Source organism: Lontra canadensis, unplaced genomic scaffold (genome assembly GCF_010015895.1).
Source record: "Lontra canadensis isolate GAN:19392208 unplaced genomic scaffold, GSC_riverotter_1.0 scaffold60, whole genome shotgun sequence".
Taxonomy (NCBI): domain Eukaryota; kingdom Metazoa; phylum Chordata; class Mammalia; order Carnivora; family Mustelidae; genus Lontra; species Lontra canadensis.
The window spans coordinates 3,175,812-3,198,463 of NW_022631054.1; the positions used below are offsets into that span (position 1 = coordinate 3,175,812).

General features: G+C 40.7%; 1 protein-coding gene across 4 annotated transcripts in view; it reads right to left on the bottom strand.

Annotated features, from left to right (window-relative positions):
- KIAA0319L (KIAA0319 like) overlaps positions 1-22,652 on the bottom strand; it is an 88,413-nt gene that overhangs the window by 38,816 nt on the left and 26,945 nt on the right. For all 4 annotated transcript variants that reach the window (XM_032877218.1, XM_032877219.1, XM_032877217.1 and 1 more), the window contains one exon: positions 19,174-19,700. In XM_032877218.1, coding sequence (XP_032733109.1) covers positions 19,174-19,700 — 527 coding nt within the window. The remainder of the gene's footprint in view (positions 1-19,173; positions 19,701-22,652) is intronic.

The window sequence follows — 22,652 nt, forward strand, 5'->3', positions numbered from 1 at the left end:
TAAACCTTCCCAGTCTTTTTCTCTATGCACAGAGGTTTGCTTAAAACAAAACAGTAATAATCATTCTACGTATACTTTTCTCTTCTTTTCTCAACGTTTATATTCAATCTTTCTACAAATACTTATTAAGCACTTGTTACGGCATGGGCCTTGTGGACCCAAAACATAAATGAAAGTAAGTATGCTCAACGTGTGTACCATCTAGTGAGAGAGAACAAAAATGTAAGAAATCAAAAGGACGAATACACCTATAAAAGTTAACAATGGACCGAAAAACTGTAGTCTGAAGAGTACTTAGTTCCTCTCTTGGAGTGTGTGAAAAAGGATGGTTTAAATAAATAGATAAAGGCATTCTCTAGAGGAGAGTCCTAAGCTGAGTTTTAAAAGGTGAACCATTGTTTACTAGACAAAAAGCTGAGGGGAGAGATGAGTACAGGCACAGGAAATGAGATCAGCATGGCTTATGCTGGGAACTGAGAGACCATAAGCAAAGTGAGAGGCAGGAAGTAATAGAGGATGAGCTGGATAGACAGTCAAGGGCCAGGCGAAAGAAGACATATGCTAGTCTAAGGTGCCGGGTAATGGTGAGCAATTATTGGGTTGTATATGGGGAAGAGAAAAAGTCAGATTTCTGTTTTAGGTGGATCATTCAGGTTGCTGCATCACGTAAGGGTTTGAAAAACTAAGACAACAGCAGGAACACCACTTTGGAGGGTACTGTGCTCATCCAACTGAGAAATGATGAGTGGCTAAACAAAGCTGGTGGTATGGATTTTTTTTAAATCAACGTAACTGAAGGGTAATTCACACCAAATAAACTGCACACATTTAAAATGTATAGGTCTATGCATTTTGACAAGGGTCTATACCCACATAACCACAATCAAGACAGAAACCATTTTGATCAGCCCCAGAAGTCAACTCATTCCCCCTACCTCCATCCTCAGGCTCATGCAACCACTGGTATGTTTTCTGTCCCCACTAGTTACTTTGGGCTTTCTTGTATTTCATATAAAATTAATCATATACATACTATTTTCGTTTCTGGCTGCTTTCACTCAACATAATGTCTTAAAGATGCATCCATGGTATTGTGTATAACAGTAGTTCAGTCCTTTTTATTACCGAGTAGTATACTATCCTAGAGATATGCCAAAATGTATTTATCCACTCATATACTGATTTTTGTTTTCAGTTCTCAGCTCTTATAAATAAATCTGCTATAAATGGTTGAAATCCAAAGTTTTTGTAAACATGTGTTTTAATTTATTTTGGGTAAATACTCAAAAGTATTTATTGCTGGTTACATATAAGTGTATGTTGAACTTTATAAGGAACTGTGAACTGTTATCTGAAGTGGCCCTACCATTTTGCATTTCCACCGGCAGTACAAGAGAGTTCCAGCTGCTCCACAATTCACTAATACTTGGTATTATTGGTCTTTTTATTCTTTTGTCATTCTAATGATACCTCACGGGGTGATACCTGCAGGTGTTCTTGTTTAATCTGATGACTAGCCAAGAATTTTGCAATAGGTTGTACTCAGAATTGGGTCTGCTCTCTCTGTACTCTCTTTACTTTAAAAGATTACTCCCTAATTTTTTAGCCTTCAACTCTGCACTCTGACTCCTCAAGTGGTTAGACTTCAGATTTCTGCCACCTGTGCTACGCATGGTTGACGAATTCACAGTGCTCACCTGGCATTAGGTTTTGTCTTTCAAAGACAGAATTCTGCTTCTCTGATCTCTGCCTCCTTTTTAATCATGGCTTCTGGAATCTTCCTATTTGGGTTTAGTTTAGAGGTTCTGCCAGGGATTTTAGTAGAGTTTCTAGTGAGGTTATGGGCTTCACCACATTCTATGGTTTTTTTTTTTTTTCCTTTTTTTAAAAATTAACATATAATGTATTTTTTGCTTCAGGGTACAGGTCTGTGAATCACCAGTCTTACACAATTCACAGCGCTCACCATAGCACATACCCTCCCCAATGTCCATAACCCAGCCACCCTCTATTCCTTCCCCCTCACCCCCTAGCAACCCTCAGTTTGTTTTGTGAGATTAAGAGTCTCTTATGGTTTGTCTCCCTTCCGATCACGTCTTGTTTCATTTTTCCCCTCCCTACCCCCAAAGACTCCCCGCTCAGGTAATTTTTCTATACTGAACTCTGTTCTTTGCTACCATAAGAAAATAAGACTAAGGTTTTCCACTGCCATTTTCTTCTGCTATGGGAGTTAGTGAATGCCCTCAGGCAAAAATTTTAAAAAGCTGCAAACTCACAATTATTATCACTTCTAGTTGCTGTTTTTCAAGAGTAAGCTCTCCTGTAGCTTCTGTCTGCTTTTGGATCCTTTCTAGTTTCCTTAAATACATTTTTTTTTCACATATTTTATAATTATTATCTATGGGAAGATTCAGGAGACCACTTTACTCTGCCACCATTACTGGAAATTCCTCCAGTGGGATGGATTTTAAAATATTAAGGATCTAATATTTGTGAAGCTGAAATACATCTGGGGCTTGGGGAAAAGAATGCAAGATGACTCCCATGTTTCTAGCTTGAATTGAGGGACTAACTATAATAGTGTCAAAAACTAAGACTACAAAGGAGCAACTTTAAGAAAATAACAGGCAAGTTTCGTTTCAGACATACTGAACCTGAAGTGCAGCTGAGAAATTCAAATAGAGACCCAGGGTTGGAATCAAGTTCCCAAAGATAGCAGCTGAAGCCATGGGAATAAACAAGCTTGCCCAAGATGAGCAAGTAAGGCAAGGAAACGGGGCTTAAAAACAAGAATTCCCAAGAATACTTCGGAATAACAATGTTCCTGTAATGAGGAAAAATATCTATTTATTAAAACTGACCCAGAAATAACAGAGGTAACGGAACTAGTAGACAAAGGTGTTAAAATAATTACTATGATTGTATTCCATATATTCAAAAAGCTATAGGAAAGATTGCATGTCTGCTTAAATTAAGGAGAGACACAGAAGATATATTTTTTAAAAGACTCAAATCAGAGGTACCTGGCTGGCTCAGTTAAATGTGCAACTCCTGGTTTTGGCTCAGGTCATGATCTTGAGGTCATGAGTTCAAGACCCATGTCAGGTTCTGTGCTCAGTGAGGAGTCTATTTGAGATTCTTTACCCCTTCTTCTCCCTCCCTCACTGCTCTTTCCCCCTTCACACTCTCTCTCTAAAATAAATAAATAAAATCTTTTTAAAAAAGACTCAAATCAAGCTTCTAGAGATGAATATTATAATGTCTAAGATGAAAAATACACCGTAGAAAAAAATTGTTTTGAACCACTGCTGTGATAAAGTACGTTTACCCTGGCTTATGTATAGACACACACATAAAAATCCGCTGTAAAGATTTAATGGCAGGGTAGACAATGCAGAAGAAAAGATCAGTAAACTTGAAGACGTATCAACAGAAATGATTCAAAATCAAACACACAGAGAAAAAAAAGAATGAAAAGAAATTAACAAAGAAGCAGGCTTTATGACAGAATCCTCTTTTCTTGCTTTTCCCATTTTTACCCACTTTCTTTAGTTCATAGTCCCCTTCCTTCATCTTCAAAGCAAGTAATGTTCTATCTGTCTTTCTTCACAGTTATATTGTCCTCTTCCACTTTTAAGGACCTTGTATTTAAATTGGGCCCACCAGAAAATGCAGGATCACCTCCCTATTCTAAAGTCAGCTGTTTAACAACCTTAATTCCAACTGCAACCCTAATTCCTCTTTGCTATGTAACATAACATAGTCACAGGTTCCTGAGAGTAGGACATTGACCTCCTTAGGGGGACCATTATTCTGCCTATCATCATGAATAAATCAACAAAAGGAGATAAAATGGAATAAAAAAATACTCAGTTAAATTCAAGGAAGAACATAAAAATAGGGATAAAATGAAAGAAGAATGCATGGGACAAACAGAAATAAATATTTCTGTTTGATAAAGTAGATCTGAATCCAATCACATCAGTCGTCACATTAAATAGTCTATACACCCCAATTTATCAGCAGACATTGTCAGACTGGATAAAAAGCAATATCCGACTATATGCAGTTTACAAGAAATCCACTTTAAGTACAAAAACACAAATAGGTTAAAGGTAAAAACATGGAAAAAGATACATTACACTAATACGAACCAAAAGAAAGCCTGATCGGCTATATTAACATCAGACAAAACAGATTTCAGAGGAAAGAATATTAACAGAGATAAAGAAGATAATTTTATGATAAAAAGGTCAACTCACTAAGAGGACATAACAATCCTAACCATTTACACAGCTAATAAAACTTTCAAAGTACATGAAGCAGAAACAGATCTAACAGTTAGCAGAAACAGATATATCCACAAATACAGTGTGATATTCCATCCTCTTAACTGATAGAAACTAATAGAAAATAAGGATATAGAAGATCTAAACAAAAGTAACTGATTTGACCTAGTTGACATTATAGAACACTCACCCAACAACAATAGCAGGATACATATTCTTTTCAAAAGCACAAGGAATATTTCCCAGGACAGACCATTTTCTGAGCCATAAAACTGATCTCGGTGCATTTAAAAGGATTCAAGGAAGGAACACCATAAGAGACACTGAACTCTAGGAAACAAACAGAGGGGTTGCTGGAGGAAAGGTGGATGGCAGGAAAGGGTAATTGGGTGATGGGCATTAAGGAGGGCACCTGATGTAATGAGCTACTGGGTGTTATATGCAACAGATGAATCACTAAATTCTACCTCTGAAAATGATATAAAAAATGTTTTAATAAAAAGGATTCAAGTCATATAATGGTCACTGGCTACAATGCACTAAGTTATTGATCAATAATAGCACAATATCTGGGACCCCCCAAATATTTGGAAACAACATAACATACATCTAAATAATCCAAGGAAGTAGTCAAAAAGGAAATTTAGGAGTATTCTGAATTGAATGAAACTGTAAACACAAAATATCAAAATTTGTAGGATGCAGCTAAAGCAATACTTAGAAGGAAATTTATAGCACTAAAACTGTTAGAAAAGAAGTCTCAAATTAACGACTGAGATTAAACCTTAAGAAACTTAAAAAAAAAGCAAATGGAATCTAAATTATGAAGAAGAAATGAAATAATAAGATTAAAGCAGAAATCAATAACATAGAAACACAACAGAGAAAATGAATGAAACCAAAGTTTCAGTAAGAAAATCTAGCCAGTCTGATGAGGGGAGGGAGGTGGGGAGGGAAAGAGAACACAAATTACCAATACCATGAATGAAAGAGGTAACATTACTCAGGTTCTGCCAGTATTACAAGGGCAATAAGGGAATATAGTGAGCAACTTTATGCCAATACATTTGACTACACAAATTCTAAGACACAATCTGTCAAAGCTCACCCAAGCAGAACTATTATAGATAATCTAAATTGTTATGTATCTATTCTATAGCTTGAATTTATAGTTTAAAATTTTCCTGCAGAGGCGCCTGGGTGACTCAGTTGGTTAAGCACCCAACTCTTGATTTAGGCTCAGGTCATGATCCCAGGGTCGTGAGACAGGGCTCTGTGACTGGCTCCATACTGGGCATGGAGCCTACCTAAGACTCTCTCTCTACCCCTCCCTCGTGCTCTCTCTATATAAAATAAAGTAAAGATTTCCTGCAAAGAACTCCATGTCCAGATAGCTTCACTGGGGAATTATACTGAATATTTGAGGAATAAATAGTACCAATTCTACACAAACTTTTCTAGAAAATGAAAGAAGAATAAAAACTTCTCAGCTCATTTTAAAAGGGCAGCATTACTTTGATGTTAAAATAACAGGCTAATATCCCCCATGAACACAGATTCAAAATTCATAACAAAATCTTCGTAGAACTTGGGGCACCTGGGTGGCTCAGTGGGTTAAAGCCTCTGCCTTCGGCTCAGGTCATGATCTCAAGGTCCTGGCATCGAGTCCCGCATTGGGCTCTCTGCTCAGCACGGAGCCTGCTTCCTCCCCTCTCTCTCTCGCTCTCTCTCTGCCTGCCTCTCTGCCTACTTATAAAAATAAAATAAAATATTTTTTTAAAAAATCTTCATAGAACAAATATAACAATATCCAGAAAGGATAATATACCACAACTCAGTGGGATTTATCTCAGGAATACAAGATAATTTAACACTCAAAATCAATCAAGTTGTTCACCATGTTAACATACTGAAAATAAAAACCTGTATGACCATGTCAGTAAATGTTAAAAAAAAAAAAAAAAAAAAAGCATTTGACGAAAGCCAGCATTTATTCCTGACACAAATTCACAACTAGGAGTAGAAAAGTATACTTTCACTACTTTTATTCAACATTGTAATAGACGTTCTAGCCAGTACAATAAACAAGAAAAAGAAATAATAGGCAACCACATTGGAAAAGAAAAAGTAAAATGGTCTTTATTCACAGACAACATGATTATAAATAGAGAAAACCTAATAGAATCTACAAAAAAGCTACTGCAACGAGTAAGTGAGTTTAGCAACGTTTCAGGATACAGGATCAATATACAAAAAGTAACTCTTTCTATATACTAGCAACAAACAGAAAATGAAATTTTTATTTATTTATTTTTTTAAGATTTATTTATTTACTTATTTTACAGAGAGAGAGAGAGATCACAAGTAGGAAGAGAGGCAGGCAGAGAGAGGAGGATGCAGGCTCCCCACCAAGCAGAGAGCCCGATGGGGGACTCGATCCCAGGACCCTGAGATCACGACCTGAGCCGAAGGCAGAGGCTTAACCCACTGAGCCACCCAGGCGCCCTGAAACTGAATTTTTAAAAACCACTTCTTTAAAAATTCAGTTTTTAAAATGCCAATTATAATAGCTCCAAAAATATGAAATACTGAGCGATATATGTGACAAAATACGTGCAAGATCTGTACCCTGGAAAGGACAACACACTGCTGAGAAAAATTAAGGATGATGTAAATAAAAGGAAAGATACACTGTATTCATGGATCAGTAAACTCACTATTATTATTAGGCTATCAATTCTCCCCAAACTGAGCTACAGCCCCAACATAATCCCAGTCAAAATCCCAGAAGACTTTTTTTAAAAATAAAATGACAGGGCACCTCGGTGGCTCAGTAGGTTAAAGCCTCTGCCTTCAGCTCGGGGAATGATCCCAGGGTCCTGGAATTGAGCCCCAAATCAGGCTCCCTGCTTAGCAGGGAGCCTGCTTCCTCCTCTCTCTCTGCCTGCTCCTCTGCCTACTTGGGATCTCTATCAAAAAAAAAAAAAAAAAAAAAATCTTAAAAAAAATAAATAAAATGACAAGATGATTCTAAAATTTATATGGATATATAAAGGGCCTAGAATAGCCAAAAAATGTCTGATAACAGAAAACAAAATTGTAAGATTACATCATCTGAATCATCTGAATAAAAGACTTATTACAAAGCTGTAATTATCCGGGGGCGCCTGGGTTGCTCAGTAGGTTGAGCCTCTGCCTCTGGCTCAGGTCATGATCTCTGGGTCCTGATATCAAGCCCCGTATCAGGCTCTCTGCTCAGTAGGGAGCCTGCTTCCCCCCTCTCTCTGCCTGCTGCTCTGCCTACTTGTGATCTTTCTCTCTGTCAAATAAAAAATAAAACCTTTATTTAAAAAAAAAAAAAAAGAAAAGAAAAAACAAAGCTATAATTATTGGGACACCTAGGCGACTCAGTCAGTAAAGTGGCTGCAGTCAGCTCAGGTCAAGATCCTGGGGTCCTGGGATCAAGCCCCATATTGGGAATCCCTGCTCAGTAGGGAGCCTATTTCTTCCTCTCCCTCTGCCTCTCCCCCTGCTTGTGTCTGCTCTCTTTCTCAAATAAATAAATAAAATCTTTACCAAAAACAAAAACAAAAAACCAGTTATCATTATCAAGACAGTGTAGTGTTAGGGTGCCTGGCTGGCTCAGTTGGTAGACTATATGACTCTTGATCTATGGGTCATAGAGTTTGCTTAAAAAAAAAAAAAAGAAAAGAAGTATAGTGTTGTTATAGACAATATATGAATATAAACAAAATAATGGAACCAAAAAAGTCCAGAAATAGATTCATACACACATGGGTAACTGATTTTCAATAAAGGTAAAAAGCAATTCAGTGGAGAAAGGATTGAAAAAATATGGTGCTAGCACAACTGGATATTCATATGGCAAAAAACAAAACCAAACCCTTCCATCCACAGCTCCCACCATGTACAAAAACATTCTGGACCTAAATTTAAAAACTTAAAACTATAAAACTTTTAGAAGAAAAGTTAGGAGAAAAATCTTTCTAAAATACAATACCAAAAGCATGATCTATAAAGAAAAAAATGGATAAACTGCCTAGACACCATCAAAATTAATATCGGCTCTTCAAAAGACACTGCCAAGAGAATGAAAAGACAAGCCACAGATTGAGAGAATATTTACAAATAAAATAGTTGATAAATGACTTATATGCAGAATATATATGTTAAGAGGATAATCCACTTTTTTAAAATGAGGAAAAATATAAACAGACACTTTACAAAAATATATGAAAGGCAAGTAAGCACATGAAAAGATGTTACACGTCATTAGTCATGAAGAAAATGCAACGAAAAACCACAATGAGCTACTATTACACATCTATTACAATGGCCCAAACTAGACTCACCATACAAAGTTTTGGTGAGAATGTGGAACACCTAGAACTTTCATACATTACTAATGGGAATGTAAAATGGTACAATTGTTTGGAAAAAACAGTTTGGTGGTTTCTTATAATATTAAATATATACCTACAATATGGCCCAGCCATTCTACTCCCAGGTATCCAAGAGAAATTAAAGCATATCCCCATACAAAGACTTTTATACAAACATTCCGAACAGCTTTATATGTAGCCAAAAATCTAGAAACATTCCAAACATCCAACAACAGGTGAATAGATAAATGATACATCCATACAGCAGAATACTATTCAGCAATTAAAGGGAACCAGCTACATATATGTAGTATGTGACACATAGTATAACATGGATGAACGTGAAAACATTAAGTGAAAGAAGCCAGACTCAAAAGACTATGTATTGGGGTGCCTGGGTGGCTCAGTGGGTTAAAGCCTCTGCTTCCGGCTCAGGTCATGATCCCAGGGTCCTGGGATCGAGCCCCGCATCAGGCTCTCCGCTTGGCGGGGAGCCAGCTTCCTCCTCTCTCTCTCTCTGCCTGCCTCTCTGCCTACTTGTGATCTCTGTCTGTCAAATAAATAAGTAAAAATCTTTAAAAAAAAAAAAAAAGACTATGTATTACATGGTTCCATTATATGAAAAGTCCACAAGGCAAATTTATAGAGAGAGCAGATTAGTGGATGCCTGGGGCTGGGAGTGGGAGTAGGGATAGCATAAGGGAAGATTTTGGGGAGACAGAAATTTAATAAACTGGGTTGTGGTGATAATACAAAACTCTATACTTACTAAAATCACTGAACTGTATGCTTAAAAAGAGTAGAGAGGGGTTAAAGCTTTTTTTTTTTTTTTTTTTTTAATTTATTTGACAGTGAGAGAGGGAACACAAGCAGGGGGAGTGGGAGAGGGAGAAGCAGACTTCCCATTGAGCAGGGAGCCGAATGCAGGGCTCAATCCCAGGACCCTGACAATATGACCTGAGCCGAAGGCAGATGGTTAAAGACTGAGCCACATAAGTGCCCCCAAAAGAGTGAGTTTTATGGTATAGAAATCATACCTCAATAGAGTTGTTAAAAAGAAGAGTATGTAATGTGTGATTCCATTTATTTAGAAATTCTAGAAAATCTATAATAAGCTAAAGCAGATTAGTGGTTGCCTAGGGATAAGGGAGGGAGTAGGAAGGACAGATTATAAAGGGACAGGAGGAAACTTTGGGGGTAATGGATATGCTCATTAGCTTTTTTTGTGGTGATGATTTTATGGGTACATATACGTTAAAACACATCAAACTGTACACTTTAAACATGTACATATAGTTTATATGTCAATTACACTTCAATAAAGCCGATTTTTTAGAGTATGGTCTCCACAGAAGAGCAGGCATTCAGTGTGGCTGGAGTGGAAAGCAAGAGGGAGTAACAGAAGAGCTGTTCATATAACCAAAAATGTATTTTTAATGGCTGCACAATCTCTACTTTCCCCTTATTAGACAAACTGCTTCTGTTTTTTAATTAAATAAATAGCACCTCATCATTGTGTTTGAAGCTCAAGCTCTTTCTTTATTTAGAATCAGTGCTTTAGAATAGATTCCCAGAAATAGAAGAAGAGTATAAATATTCTTAAGCAAGGCAGGCAGATTTTTATTTTTAAAGAAAGAATTTGTTTATTATTTATTATTATTAATTTTTAAAGAAGCAGGAAGAAGAGGTATGAAGCAAATGATTTTACATCAGAAACTACAAAGTAATAATGAAAATTTGTAGAGGATGATAAAGGGCTGACACCTGGGTGAAATTTCCTTGGGCCATTTTTGCTGACACTTGACAGAAATCATAAAAACCAACCTAATTCCGAAATCACCGTAAGTCATCTAATCATGCCCCAGGTGTCCACACCTGTTTCATCTTCAAAGAAGCTTTATTCAGAATGATGCAAGGCTTCTATACACACTCTTTCTCCATCTCGCCATTCCTCCCTCCCTCCTTTTCCTGCTTCTTCCTTCTCCCTTCCTCCCAGACCCACTCGGGGCTGCCCTCTCCTAATCAAGCAAGCCAATCCAGTGATTAATATCATAATTCAAGATGACCCGAAAAACCTCCATCACAAGCTACTGCTCTGAGTATCAGAAGCCTGCAGGTCCCACGCAGGACATTCACACCGGTCAGGGTCACACCATCACAGTCCAGCTAGGGGGCCCTCCTTGGTAACACACATGCTACCCAAGTGACTACTAAATACTAAAGATTGGCTCACAAAAATTGGCCCTTTGACACATTTTGATTTGAGACACAACTATATTAAAATAAAACAAAAACTATCATTGTCATTAACAAAAATCCTACTATAGTAAAGCCAGTATCTTCCTGCAACAGCAAAGCCAGTGGCATTTAAAGACATATCCCAACCAGTTCTCAGCAACTGAAGCTGAGGCTGGAGAACAGGGCAGGGTTTATCTTTGCAGGAGTTAGTTACAAAGTCACGTCTCTTCATAGTCTCCTTGGAGAAACTAAGACTGCCATGAAGTGAGGAAGGGGGAGGGATGACAGGAGGGTTACTAAGAAGTAGCTGGTTTTCAGACTTTCTTCCCATGGCTCAAGCTGTGCCAGCTGGCTCTGATAGCCAATCCACAAAAACCTGCATCAACTCTGGCTTCCTAAGTTAACAAAGTAGCCAACAAACACATTTTCAAATTCATTTCACACACTAAAAACCAGATAAGCAGATAAAAGAATCAGAATACATAGGAGATTAGAGCAGAAAGTGAGCAGTTAAGGGGGGGAAAGTAAGGAAAAGGTATAATGGATCAGGCACTAATAACTGTGAGAAGGAATGATACAATTGCAGGGATTTCTGCACGCCCACACACAACAAGAACGCAGCCTGCCCAGTTTTTCTCTTGATGCAATAAGCCAGTCATGTAAGGTTAGATTGGGGGAGTGGAGTGTTGGCGTAGCGGGGGTGTTTAGTGTATACATGTGCATAGATGATACTGGAAGACCGTTGGTCACCGAGGGGTAGAAAAGCCACACAAATTATCCAGGCCAAAGGGCTGGAAGGAGGCCTGGGGCTGAACAATTTTTGGTGAAAGTTATTAGCCTGTCTGCTGCTCAGATAACGAAGAATGAGGACCTGGGGAGAACTAGGCCCAGAGGAATTCCAAATATGTCACAAAATAATAGAAGAATAAATGAACTCTCGGCAAAAATTTCACAAGCCTAAAAGACTACAGGACAGATTTTTAAAAAAACAAAAACAAAGTGATCAAGCAAAAAACTCTGAAAACCAAATCAAAAACTTGGATGATGGGAAACAGAAACTGGGTTTCTGTCCCAGGTTATGCAAGGCTCTTCTCTGTCACTGCCTACACCCCACACCTCTATCTGCTGTAAGATGTAAGCTCCAGTTTTAGGTAGTCAGCAAAAGAATTTTCCTCAGTAAAAAAGGCAGCAGAGAGGTGCCCAGAGGCTCAACTCCTTTATCCTCTCAGTCATCTGTCCCACAGAAAGGCACTGGCTTACAGGGGCAGGAATGCTGTGGTTGTCTGCAAACAGGGAGATGGTGGTGGCAGAGAAAGGAGCACCTCAGTCATTCTAAAGCCAAACCTTACATGTGGGGACACCTAGCTGCACCTTCATGTCCTGAGCTTAGGGAAGAGTCCTCCCCCTTTCACAAAGCTGGGATGGCAGCCTTAATTGCCAGTGGCTGGACTGCAACAAGGCTTCATGCTCCTCCTGCCAATAACTCAGAGGTTCACAGCACAGAAAGGATGCGGTACTGAAACCAAGCAGTACACGCCTCTCCTTCTTTCAGCTGATAAAGGGGGATTAATTGGTGACATTCCTTTCACTTTTGGAATAAAGGTTCAGAATACCTGCTCTTAGATACAATATATGTATGTTTCCAAAGGAATGAAGAATGTTACTGAGGACCCAATGCCTTTGGAGGACTGCAGGCATCTCAGGCAAGACAAGAGCAATTCAGGATACAATTTCTTACCACTCTGGGTGCAGAGTAGCTTGACCTACCTTAGGGCAAACAGTACAAACTAGAAACTAGTACTGCTAGCCAGCCATCCCTAATTAGAAAGAGAAGATCTGCAATGTATAGACTTCTTCCCCTTTCCCTAGTGCTTTAATAAGCAGAAGTTTGAACTACAAGTCCTCTCCTAAAAGAAATACCTACCAGTTCATCATTCTGAATGCACAAGGCGGTGCTAGGCCCCTTACAGAGCTATCCGTGGCCTTCAGGATAAGAAGCAAGCTCCTAAGAGTGGCATATAAGGTCAAACGTAATCTGTCTGGAACTGAAGACTTCACTTTGCCCTATTTTTTAAGAGTGCTTGCAGTTCTCAGCAAGTGATGCCAATCTACATAATGCCTCCGTGCAACACTGCACAAAGGCCTCCTCCCAGTCTTGGGGTTCATAATTCAAGTTCAGTGTTCCTCCCCCCATATCCGCCCACTCTCTGTGTTAGACATAAAACTCCAGATCCTGGGCGCCTGGGTGGCTCAGTGGGTTAAGCCGCTGCCTTCGGCTCAGGTCATGATCTCAGGGTCCTGGGATCGAGTCCCGCATCGGGCTCTCTGCTCAGCAGGGAGCCTGCTTCCCTCCGCCCTTCCTCTCTCTCTGCCTGCCTCTCTGCCTACTTGTGATCTCTCTGTCAAATAAATAAATAAAAATCTTTAAAAAAAAACAAAACAAAACAAAACAAAAAACTCCAGATCCTGTTCACTAGCAGCAATTTATCGCCACTGTCCACTGCAGGTGAACAAGAAGAAAGAGAACTCCCCAGGCAACACAACCCCAGGATCCTCCTTCCAGTGTACACCTGAAGTCACTAAGGCCCAAATTCACCATCTTCCAGCACACTGTCAGGCCTACATAAACCATATTTCTCTTTTTGCTGGTCTGTTTCTCGTTCTACTGATCATGATTATCTGGGCAGTGTGCCGGAGCTGGCTCACCTGAGCGGGCTGTGCCTGTATCTCCCAACTCTCTATTCAGTGATTCATGTTGGCAGTTCCAAACTGGTCACTGGTGGTTTTATTTACATCATGGAAATTGGCGAAGTCTACAACTCAGGGCTTCTGTTTTTGTTTATGTTTAGGGAGGGGGGAATACCCAATTGTTAAACATTTACTACACCACAATGCTTTCCCTGAATGATTTATACTTCCTCTCCTGTGAGACCTAACTTCCTTTTCTTTTTACCCGAAATTCCATTTAATCACCTAGAATTTCTCTTCCATAATCAAAAATCACCTGGATGCGCAGTCATTTCATGTTTTGTTCCCTAGACCTCCTGCAGGACAAGCTACAGAATTTGCAAGATACAGTACAAAATGAAAATGTGGGGTTCCTTGTTCAAAAAATAGTATTAAGGGAGCACCTGGGTGGCTCAGTCAGTTAAATGTCTGCCTTCGGCTCATGTCATGATCCCAGAGTCCTGGGATGGAGCCTCACATTGGGCTCCCTGCTCAGCAGGGCATCCGCTTCTCCCTCTGCCTCTGCCTACTGTTCTGCCTGCTTGTACTATTTCTTTCTCTCTCTGTCAAATAAATAAATAAATAAATAAAAGCTTTAAAAAAGAAAGTATTAAGAATTTTACCATCTTGGTAGAAACCAAGTGTCTGACTATAGAGTATCAAATGACCATGTAGCTTGAACTTCCCATTATGAGCTACGTTCTGTCAAACCCATCAGTTTATAAGGTCTTGTGGGCTCAGCAGTAATATATCATAAAATAGAAGTGGTACAGAATTGGGGTGCCTGGGTGGCTCAGTCAGTTAAATGTCTGCCTTCGGCTCATGTCATGATCCCAGAGTCCTGGGATCGAGCCCCGCATTGAGCTTCCTGCTCAGTGGAGAGCCTGCTTCTCCCTGTGCCCCTTACCCAGCTCATGGTCGCTCTCTAATAAAAATAAATTTTAAAAATCTTTTAAAAAAATTTCAAGACAAAAACAGCAGAGCATTAAACTAAGAACAGGGCCCAAGTGTCCGGACTTGGACAACTGTACAGGTCCCATGCCCATATAGTGGTCCCTGACTACCTATCCTTAACTGTGAGTGTGCCCTTCCCTGAGGATACTATTTCCTATGTAGCTCTGCAGTATGAGGGCTCCTTACTCTCCCATACTTCAGGATTGAAGGCAGGTTCGTGTTTTATTTGCTCCCCTCCCCAGTGCCTTTGCATATCATTCCTCTTCTAGCTTTCCCATAAAACCTCTCCCCTCTGTCATCTTACTGCATTTCAACTCTCACCACAGCTGTCCTCTCCCAACTGCCTTACTCCTCCTCCTACTTTGCTGAGGTCTTTGACATTGGGCTCTCAAAACTTCTCTTTACCCAAGTCCCTGCCTAAAGAGTAACAGGGTCAAGAGGATAGACTCCGGATAGAATCAGACTGCCTGGGTTCAAGTCCCGGTACTACCATATATGAGCTATAGTTGCCTTGGCCATGCTTCTTAACCTCTCTTTTCCTAAGTTTCCTCGTTTCTAAAATAGAGATGACTAACAGTACTTCATTGGATTTCTTGTATAGATTAATAGTTAGAATATGTAAAGGATTCAGAATGGTACCTGCCACAGTGAGTGCTCACTCAGTAAACATTAACTATTGCTATCATCACTATCAAGTCTAAAGCTACCTCTATGTCTACATTGATAACTCATGTAATACATATTTTGAGCTTCCTGAGTTGTTTGAACTCCTTGTCTCCAATCAGTTCCTACTCTACCCTGCCTCTGCAACCCCCTTCCTTAGCTACACCTTAGATCCTATAATCACCAGAACTTCTCCACTTCCAAAATCTTAATATCCCATCCCCTGATGACTACTTCCAGTCTTCCAGAACCATGCCCCTCGTATCTGCCTCCCATGATGGAAACCTCTGAATGTCAAACTCCTCTATCATATCTCCGTCAGCCCCTCCTACATCTGCCTCTTCTTACAGTCTCTCCTTAATCCACTCTCTTGACAATAACCTTAATTTCCACGCCACAATTTTTTCCTGCACAAGACTGGCAAAGTTCCAATCTTGGGTAAATCAAACTATCAGCCTTATCTTGATAGGGTTGCTGAGAGCTACTGCGGAGACTCACGTGACTGCAGAGATAGGTACCAATGGGATAAATTCGTAATCTCCTACCACCAATCTATTTCCTTACTTGCTTGGCCATCTCCTTCCCTTCACAATGGCTATTTCTCTCCAAACCTCTAATTTTCCTGCCCATTACCTACCTGTGCCCACTCCACCTATCTCTGTTTCTATTCTTAGGAAATGATCTACCCTACTTCAGAAGAACACTCGTTTGACTAGAACGACAACTTCCTCCTACTAAACCTATAATCCCACCTTAGCCACACCTGTATTCACCAATTCTTCCTTCTTATCATGATGAAGATGTCTTTCCTCCCGCTTAAGGCTAATCTTGGTCCTCTGTGCGCTGGATTCTAACCCACTTGCCCTGAAGACAGTGGTTCTCGATGTGTGCTTCTCAGACTAGCAGCACCAGCACTCTGCAGGAACTTGCTGCAAATGCAAATTCTCAGGCCCCTCTCTAGACAAACTCTGGAATTGGGGCCCAGCAATCTGTTTGTAACAAGGCCTCCAGGTGATTCTGATGGATGCTAAAGTTTGAGAACCACTGCTCTAAGGAATTATTTGTTGTTTACCCCTTTTCCTGTATCTTCAACCTCTTTCTTTAAGGCAATGGTTCCCTTGCTTGAAGAGCCTCCTATCCAATTCCTCCCCATACATTCTTGCCCCTCTCCAATCTACCAACCATACAGCAACATATCTGATCAAGTTATCCCCTACTTAAAATTCTTTGGGGCACCTGGGTGGCTCAGTGGGTTAAGCCTCTGCCTTCGGCTCAGCTCATGATCTCAGGTCCTGGGATTGAGCCCCACATTGGGCTCTCTGCTCAGCGGAGAGCCTGCTTCCCCTGACCCCCACCTGCCTACCTCTCTGCCTACTTGTGATCTCTGTCAAATAAATAAAATTTTTTAAAAAATTCTTTAATGACTTCTCACTGATCTGAAGAAAAAGACCAATATCTTAAGAAGGCCTCAATGTTCTCCACAGCTAGCAAGCCTCCTCATACACCTCTGGGTCACTTTGTCGTATAAGACGAGCCTCTTTCAACTTCCTGGTCTTGCCATGCTCTAGGGCACCCAACAAACTTAGAAATTATTCTTTCTCTGCCTAAAATATTCTGCCTGACTCTTTTCCAAACTCTTTCTACGTCAAGTCTCAAAGCACACCTTCTTTACTTAAGTGTACCTAACCTTACCCCTTAGTCTCAGTTAGGTCCCTGTTAGATGCTCTGATAGAACTCTGCACTTACCCTCTCAAATCCACATCCAACTTACAATTATTTAATTATAATAATTGTGTTGTCGTTTTCCTTGGCAGAGCATAAGCTCTGTTGGCGCAGAAATCATGTCTATCTTGTTTACTATAATATTTCTAGTGTATACCTTCCACAGAGTAAATGTGTAGTAAATGTCTACCTACTGACTGAGCCTCTGCATACACTGTGCCTCTGTCCAGAACGTTTTTTACTATCTTTAATCTCCCAGTGAAATCCGACATATCCTTCAAGAAATAAATTAAAGATGGTTGCCAGAGGGGAGGTGGCTGGTGGGAGGGATGGGGGAATCGGTGAAGGGGACTAAGAGTACCCTTACCTTTTTTTTTTTTTTAAGATTTTATTTATTTATTTGACAGACAGAGATCTCAAGTACGCAGAGAGGCAGGCAGAGAGAGGGAGGAAGCAGGCTCCCTGCTGAGCAGAGAGCCCGATGTGGGGCTCAATCCCAGGACCCTGAGATCATGACCTGAGCCGAAGGCAGAGGCTTAACCCACTGAGCCACCCAGGTGCCCCAAGAGTACCCTTATCTTGATGAGCATTGAGTAATATATGGAACTTCTGAATCACTATATTGTACACCTGAAACTAAACTAACACTGTATGTTATTACACTGGGCTTAAAATTTTAAAAAAGAAGATTATAATCTAGTATAAGTAATAAACACTTAAAAAGAAAAAGGAGGGCGCCTGGGTGGCTCAGTGGTTAAAGCCTCTGCCTTCGGCTCAGGTCATGATCTCAGGGTCCTGGGATCGAGTCCCGTGTCGGGCTCTCTGCTCAGCAGGGAGCCTGCCTCCTCCTCCTATCTCTCTCTGCCTGCCTCTCCGCCTACTTGTGATCTGTCAAATAAATAAAAAAAAAAAATCTTAAAAAAAAAAAAAGAAAAGAAAAGAAAAGACATTAAACGTTTCTGTGAGGTCTTCCCTGCACATCCGTACCACCTGCCTGATCAAGTGAATCACTTCCTCCTTTCTGTTCCTACTAAATTGTGTAGGTAACTCTACTAATGCGATAATTACACACTATTATAAATACCTATCTTTGTGTCTGAGTCTCCACTAGACTGTCAACTCCCTGAGGGTATGGACCACATCTCGTTCACCTTTGTATCTCTAGTGCTTAGAAAGAGACCTCATGATGACAACAGACATCTAAATGTTGATGGGCACGTTAAACCTAAGATTATATCTCTAATATCGCACTGAAAGGTTTTATCCTAATATTAAATCTGGGTTCCAATTCTAGGCTTGTTATTCATTAGCTGTGTGATCAAACTATTTAACCTCTTTGGACCTCGGTTTCCTCACTAGGGAAATGGGGCTAATAATACCAACCTAGAAATACTGCTATGGAAATTAAACAAAATGACACTGTACAACAATTAGCACACATAGTGCCTGGCATGTAGTCGCCTCCCCACTCTGGCTTCAACTTGATAGAGACAACTAGGACAAAACAAATACAAAAATAAGTCACAGCAATCAACAAGCTGAGCACAGAGTGAGTCACTCCTTTTAATCATTTGCCTAGGAAGATCAACAATGAAAAAACATAATAAGCAGAATAAACTCTACTGGTGGTAGCCCCCTTGGCATATAAAGCTGGGTAAGAACTCCCCCACAGACCTCTTGGCTCATGGCCACATCTGGCTCCCTAGCCCAGCAGGCCAGGTCTTAGTCTGTGGCGCCAGGAATGGCTACCTCGACTAGAACAGACACTACCCCATGAGGAATGTGTGTGCATGTGGGAGATGGGGAAGGGGGAGGAGAGCCTGAATGCAACCACATCTATCAAGTGTTCTGCAATCTGGCAGAAAATACTAGAGAATTGTTGGTGAAGACAGTCCCCACACAACTGTACCTACCTGTAGCCAAGAACCACCTCAGACTAGATAATGAGATTTCTGCTTTTACCAAGACAATGGTCAGATCTGCATGCAGTGAGCATCTCCAAGGTCCAACTATGCTTGTACATCTGGGCAGCACCCGCAAATACGACGCCCCGCAGCTTCACACACACACTCCTCGGCACAGAGTGCTGCCCACAAGCGCCAGCTTCACTGCTCACGTGTGCCAAATATACGAGCAGATTTAACAGTTTCTCTGCTCCTTCTTCATAATGTGCTTACCTCTGCAGAACCGCTGGTGTTCGGACGACCTACTTCCTTGGAGTCATTCATTTCATGCTGTGTCACTGCATGTGTAGTTACTTCTTCACTGGGACCATCTCTCTTCCAAAGCTTCCTGAGTAAGCTATGATGGCCACCGGAAGATACAGTGGGTCTGAGTGAAGCTCTGGATGCACTCTGTCTCCTCCAAGATGTTCTGCTCCAACCTAGCCCCAGAATATGTGGTACATCATCTTCAGGGGGAAAGCCCAAATCATCTGCAGTTTGGAATTTTTTAAAAAACACCAGCATGGAATTGGAAGAGTCGGTCCTGAAAGTGCGGCAGCTCTGGGGCCTGCTGCAGTCTGCCTGAATGCACATCCCTTCTGACCACCAAAAGGCATGGCAGGCAGGGTCCTGGCAGCAGGCAGCCCAACACAACTGCAGAGAGGAGGTTCCTTCAAGAAGCTGGAGGTGATTTTCTCCCCCAGATCTCAGGCCAACTCCAAATTCTGTCTTCGCCTGCTGGCACCTGCTCTCACTGGCATCTAAAAACAAGGAATGAAAACATTTTAAGATGTAATAAAAACAGATGACTGCTCTGTAAAGAGCCCTGAACACCAACATTTAAGGCTATTTTGAAGACTGGTTTTTAAGAGAGTGGGAAAGCTGTCTAGCAAGTGGAACAGAAGAAGCAAAATAGAGTGTTTTTTGGCTCAAGATACTTTAGCTTATAGAAGTACTGTTCCACATTCATCACTGGTTCCCCTTCTCAATGAGTCTGTTCCACATAGACCTTTCCTACAGAACTCCAGTTCATGAAACAGAAAAAAACAAAACAGCTATCCTGGTAGAAGTGTATGGAGGGGTGGGGGGAGTCCCACCACTTAACCTTCCACTCACATCCTGCCATTTCTCAGGGACAGTGTGACCACTATGGGCCCAGAAGAACAGGTAGCAAAACTGGATGGAATAACTACCCCCTCCCCTCGAACCGGCAGCAACACAAACTGAGTACTCTTAACCTCTTACAGGTTATAGGTTTATCCATTTTCTAACTACCCGTTTGCCAGAGAAAGGCAGTTTTGCACATCACGGTATCAGCCAGAGCAGTAGTCAGATTACCAAGAAATTTAATCATGAGCCAGATTCTGCTAGAATGAACTTCCTACTGACAAGTCATGTCATGGTAAGAAATAAAGGAACAGAAGTACAACAGTGACCTACTGTAGTTAACCTAAATAACTTGGTCCAAAATTCTAGCTAATGTTGCTTCTGCATAAACTCTAGGCTACTGAATTACTTCAGGTGTGGTATTAATTTTCCTGAAGTATTACCTCACTTCTGTCTTCTCAGATGCAGAAAAGTCAAAGCATGTTCTAAACAAAAACTGTTATAGAGTTAATTTTAAGGTCTTAGTTATATAGGTATCTGCGCCCAAATATGGTCAAGGTTATACGAAGCCAGAACCAGGGTGAGGCAAGATAGGTGCCTCAAGCACAAAATTTAAGGAGGTGCGCATTCTCAGACTCATGTAAGCACGGAGCTGGCTTACCCGATCTTGAGAGTGAGTGCCTCCTTAAATTTTGTGCCCTAGGTGTCTCCTTCATCACCCCTACCCTGGCCCTGGGGTTAGAATGTAAAAGATATTTTATAATTACACACAGAAAATATGCAGTAGAATCAAAACACCGAAGATACACGGATAATCCTGTCTGCATGTACACAGAACTGAAAGGGGGCTCTGACTAACCAAAGCAACAATGTGATAATCAGCCAAAGCCAACCTGACTCCCAGGAAATACTAACAAAATGTCCAGCAGACTAAATGTGGACACCAGTCAAATGAGAGAGAAAAGGAAAAAAAGGCAGGCTTCTGGATTACTGAGCAGGCGCTGTGGAAGCCAATCTGCCATTGTTCATTAAAAGAAAAGAGAGAGACTGGCACAGACCTAACATCAGACAAGGCAATTTAGAAACCTAGAAAAAATAGAACTTCCTTAAGAAAAATGAAGAAATAGCAACTACGAAAAAAAAAAATGAAGCTACCAAGAGCTACAGAAATACCCCTCATATCCTTATCCACCTTCCCACACAGTAGCCAATGGTATGAATCTTGGGAACAGCTATCTGAGTATACAGACTGTGTTGAAATCAATAAATGGTTACCTCAGTAACTACTGTCAGTCACCTTTATACCAATTTTCCATCATTCTTCTCAGAATAATTCTCTCACATTTAACATAGTGAGGAGGTCCACACAGATGAAAATAACCTGCACTTTTCTATAAGCCACTATTACATTTAATTTTTAAAATGTACCATGATACCCACTTTTGCCCCTGCAGAACAAATTGCCATAGGACTTGCCCTCACATCATGAACAACTAGAAAACTAGACTATATGAAACAACTGTTTCTAGACAATGAGCAACAGGTGGTCCAGGACCGTGATCCCAAAGAGGAAGGAAACAAACAGTTAAGCCCTACGACCGCCCTGGCTTTCCGTATGGAAGTGCGCTCCAGACAGTAGCACAGGGAAAGAGAGCCGAAGCAGACTAGGGCAGACTTGCTGAGTTGAGGAAACAGAGTTTCAGGTGACTGTGACGGCTGGAATTTTGGAACGAACAACCAGAAAGGAGGAAACAACACAGAGAAAAAGCTCCCAATATCTGGATAATGGTCCCTTTCAATCTTTGACTGAATACTAATTTACCCCAATTATGGGTTGAGACAACAAGAGGGAAATTAGAAAATATTTTTAACTGAATGAAAATGAAAACATAACCTATAAAAATCCATGAGATGCAGTTAAAGCAGTGTTTAGAGGGACAGTTATAGTTGTAAATGCTTATTTTAGAAAATAAGAAAAGTCTAAAATTGATGATCTACATAGATACACAGGGAGAAGGCCATGTGATGACAGAGGCAGAGACTGCTACAAGCCAAGGAATGCCAACGATTGATAGTGACCACCAGACGCTAAGAAAGTCAAGGAAGGGATCCACCCAGAGTCTCAGAAGGTACCAACCCTTTATTTTGGACTTCTAGACTCCAAAACCATTGGCTTCTCAGGATTTTCTGCCCTTACCTAAGAGAACAGTTAAGAAGACAGAGGGCTCCAAGACTACCAAGAGTACACATCCAGGGACCACTGACATTTAGGTATGTGGCTGTGATCTTTACCCAGACTGAATGGAGACACCTGGATTCATTCAGTGGACATGCACAGGGACATGATGCTGGAAAACCACGGGAATCTAAGGGGCTTTTCTTTTTTAAACCAAAATTAACTGCCCAACTGGAGCAAGGGGTAAAGCCCTGGATGGAGGTGTGAAAAGTTCTGCCAGGTTTCTGTATAGTCTAGGAGTACCGGTTTGAAACAAAAGCATCAGTCCTAAAGCAAAACATTTCTGAAGGATCAGCTCCGGAAGAGTGAACATAAGGTGTCATCACTGATACAGGCCTGGAATGGGAGAAAAGAAGTTCCCCAGAGAAGC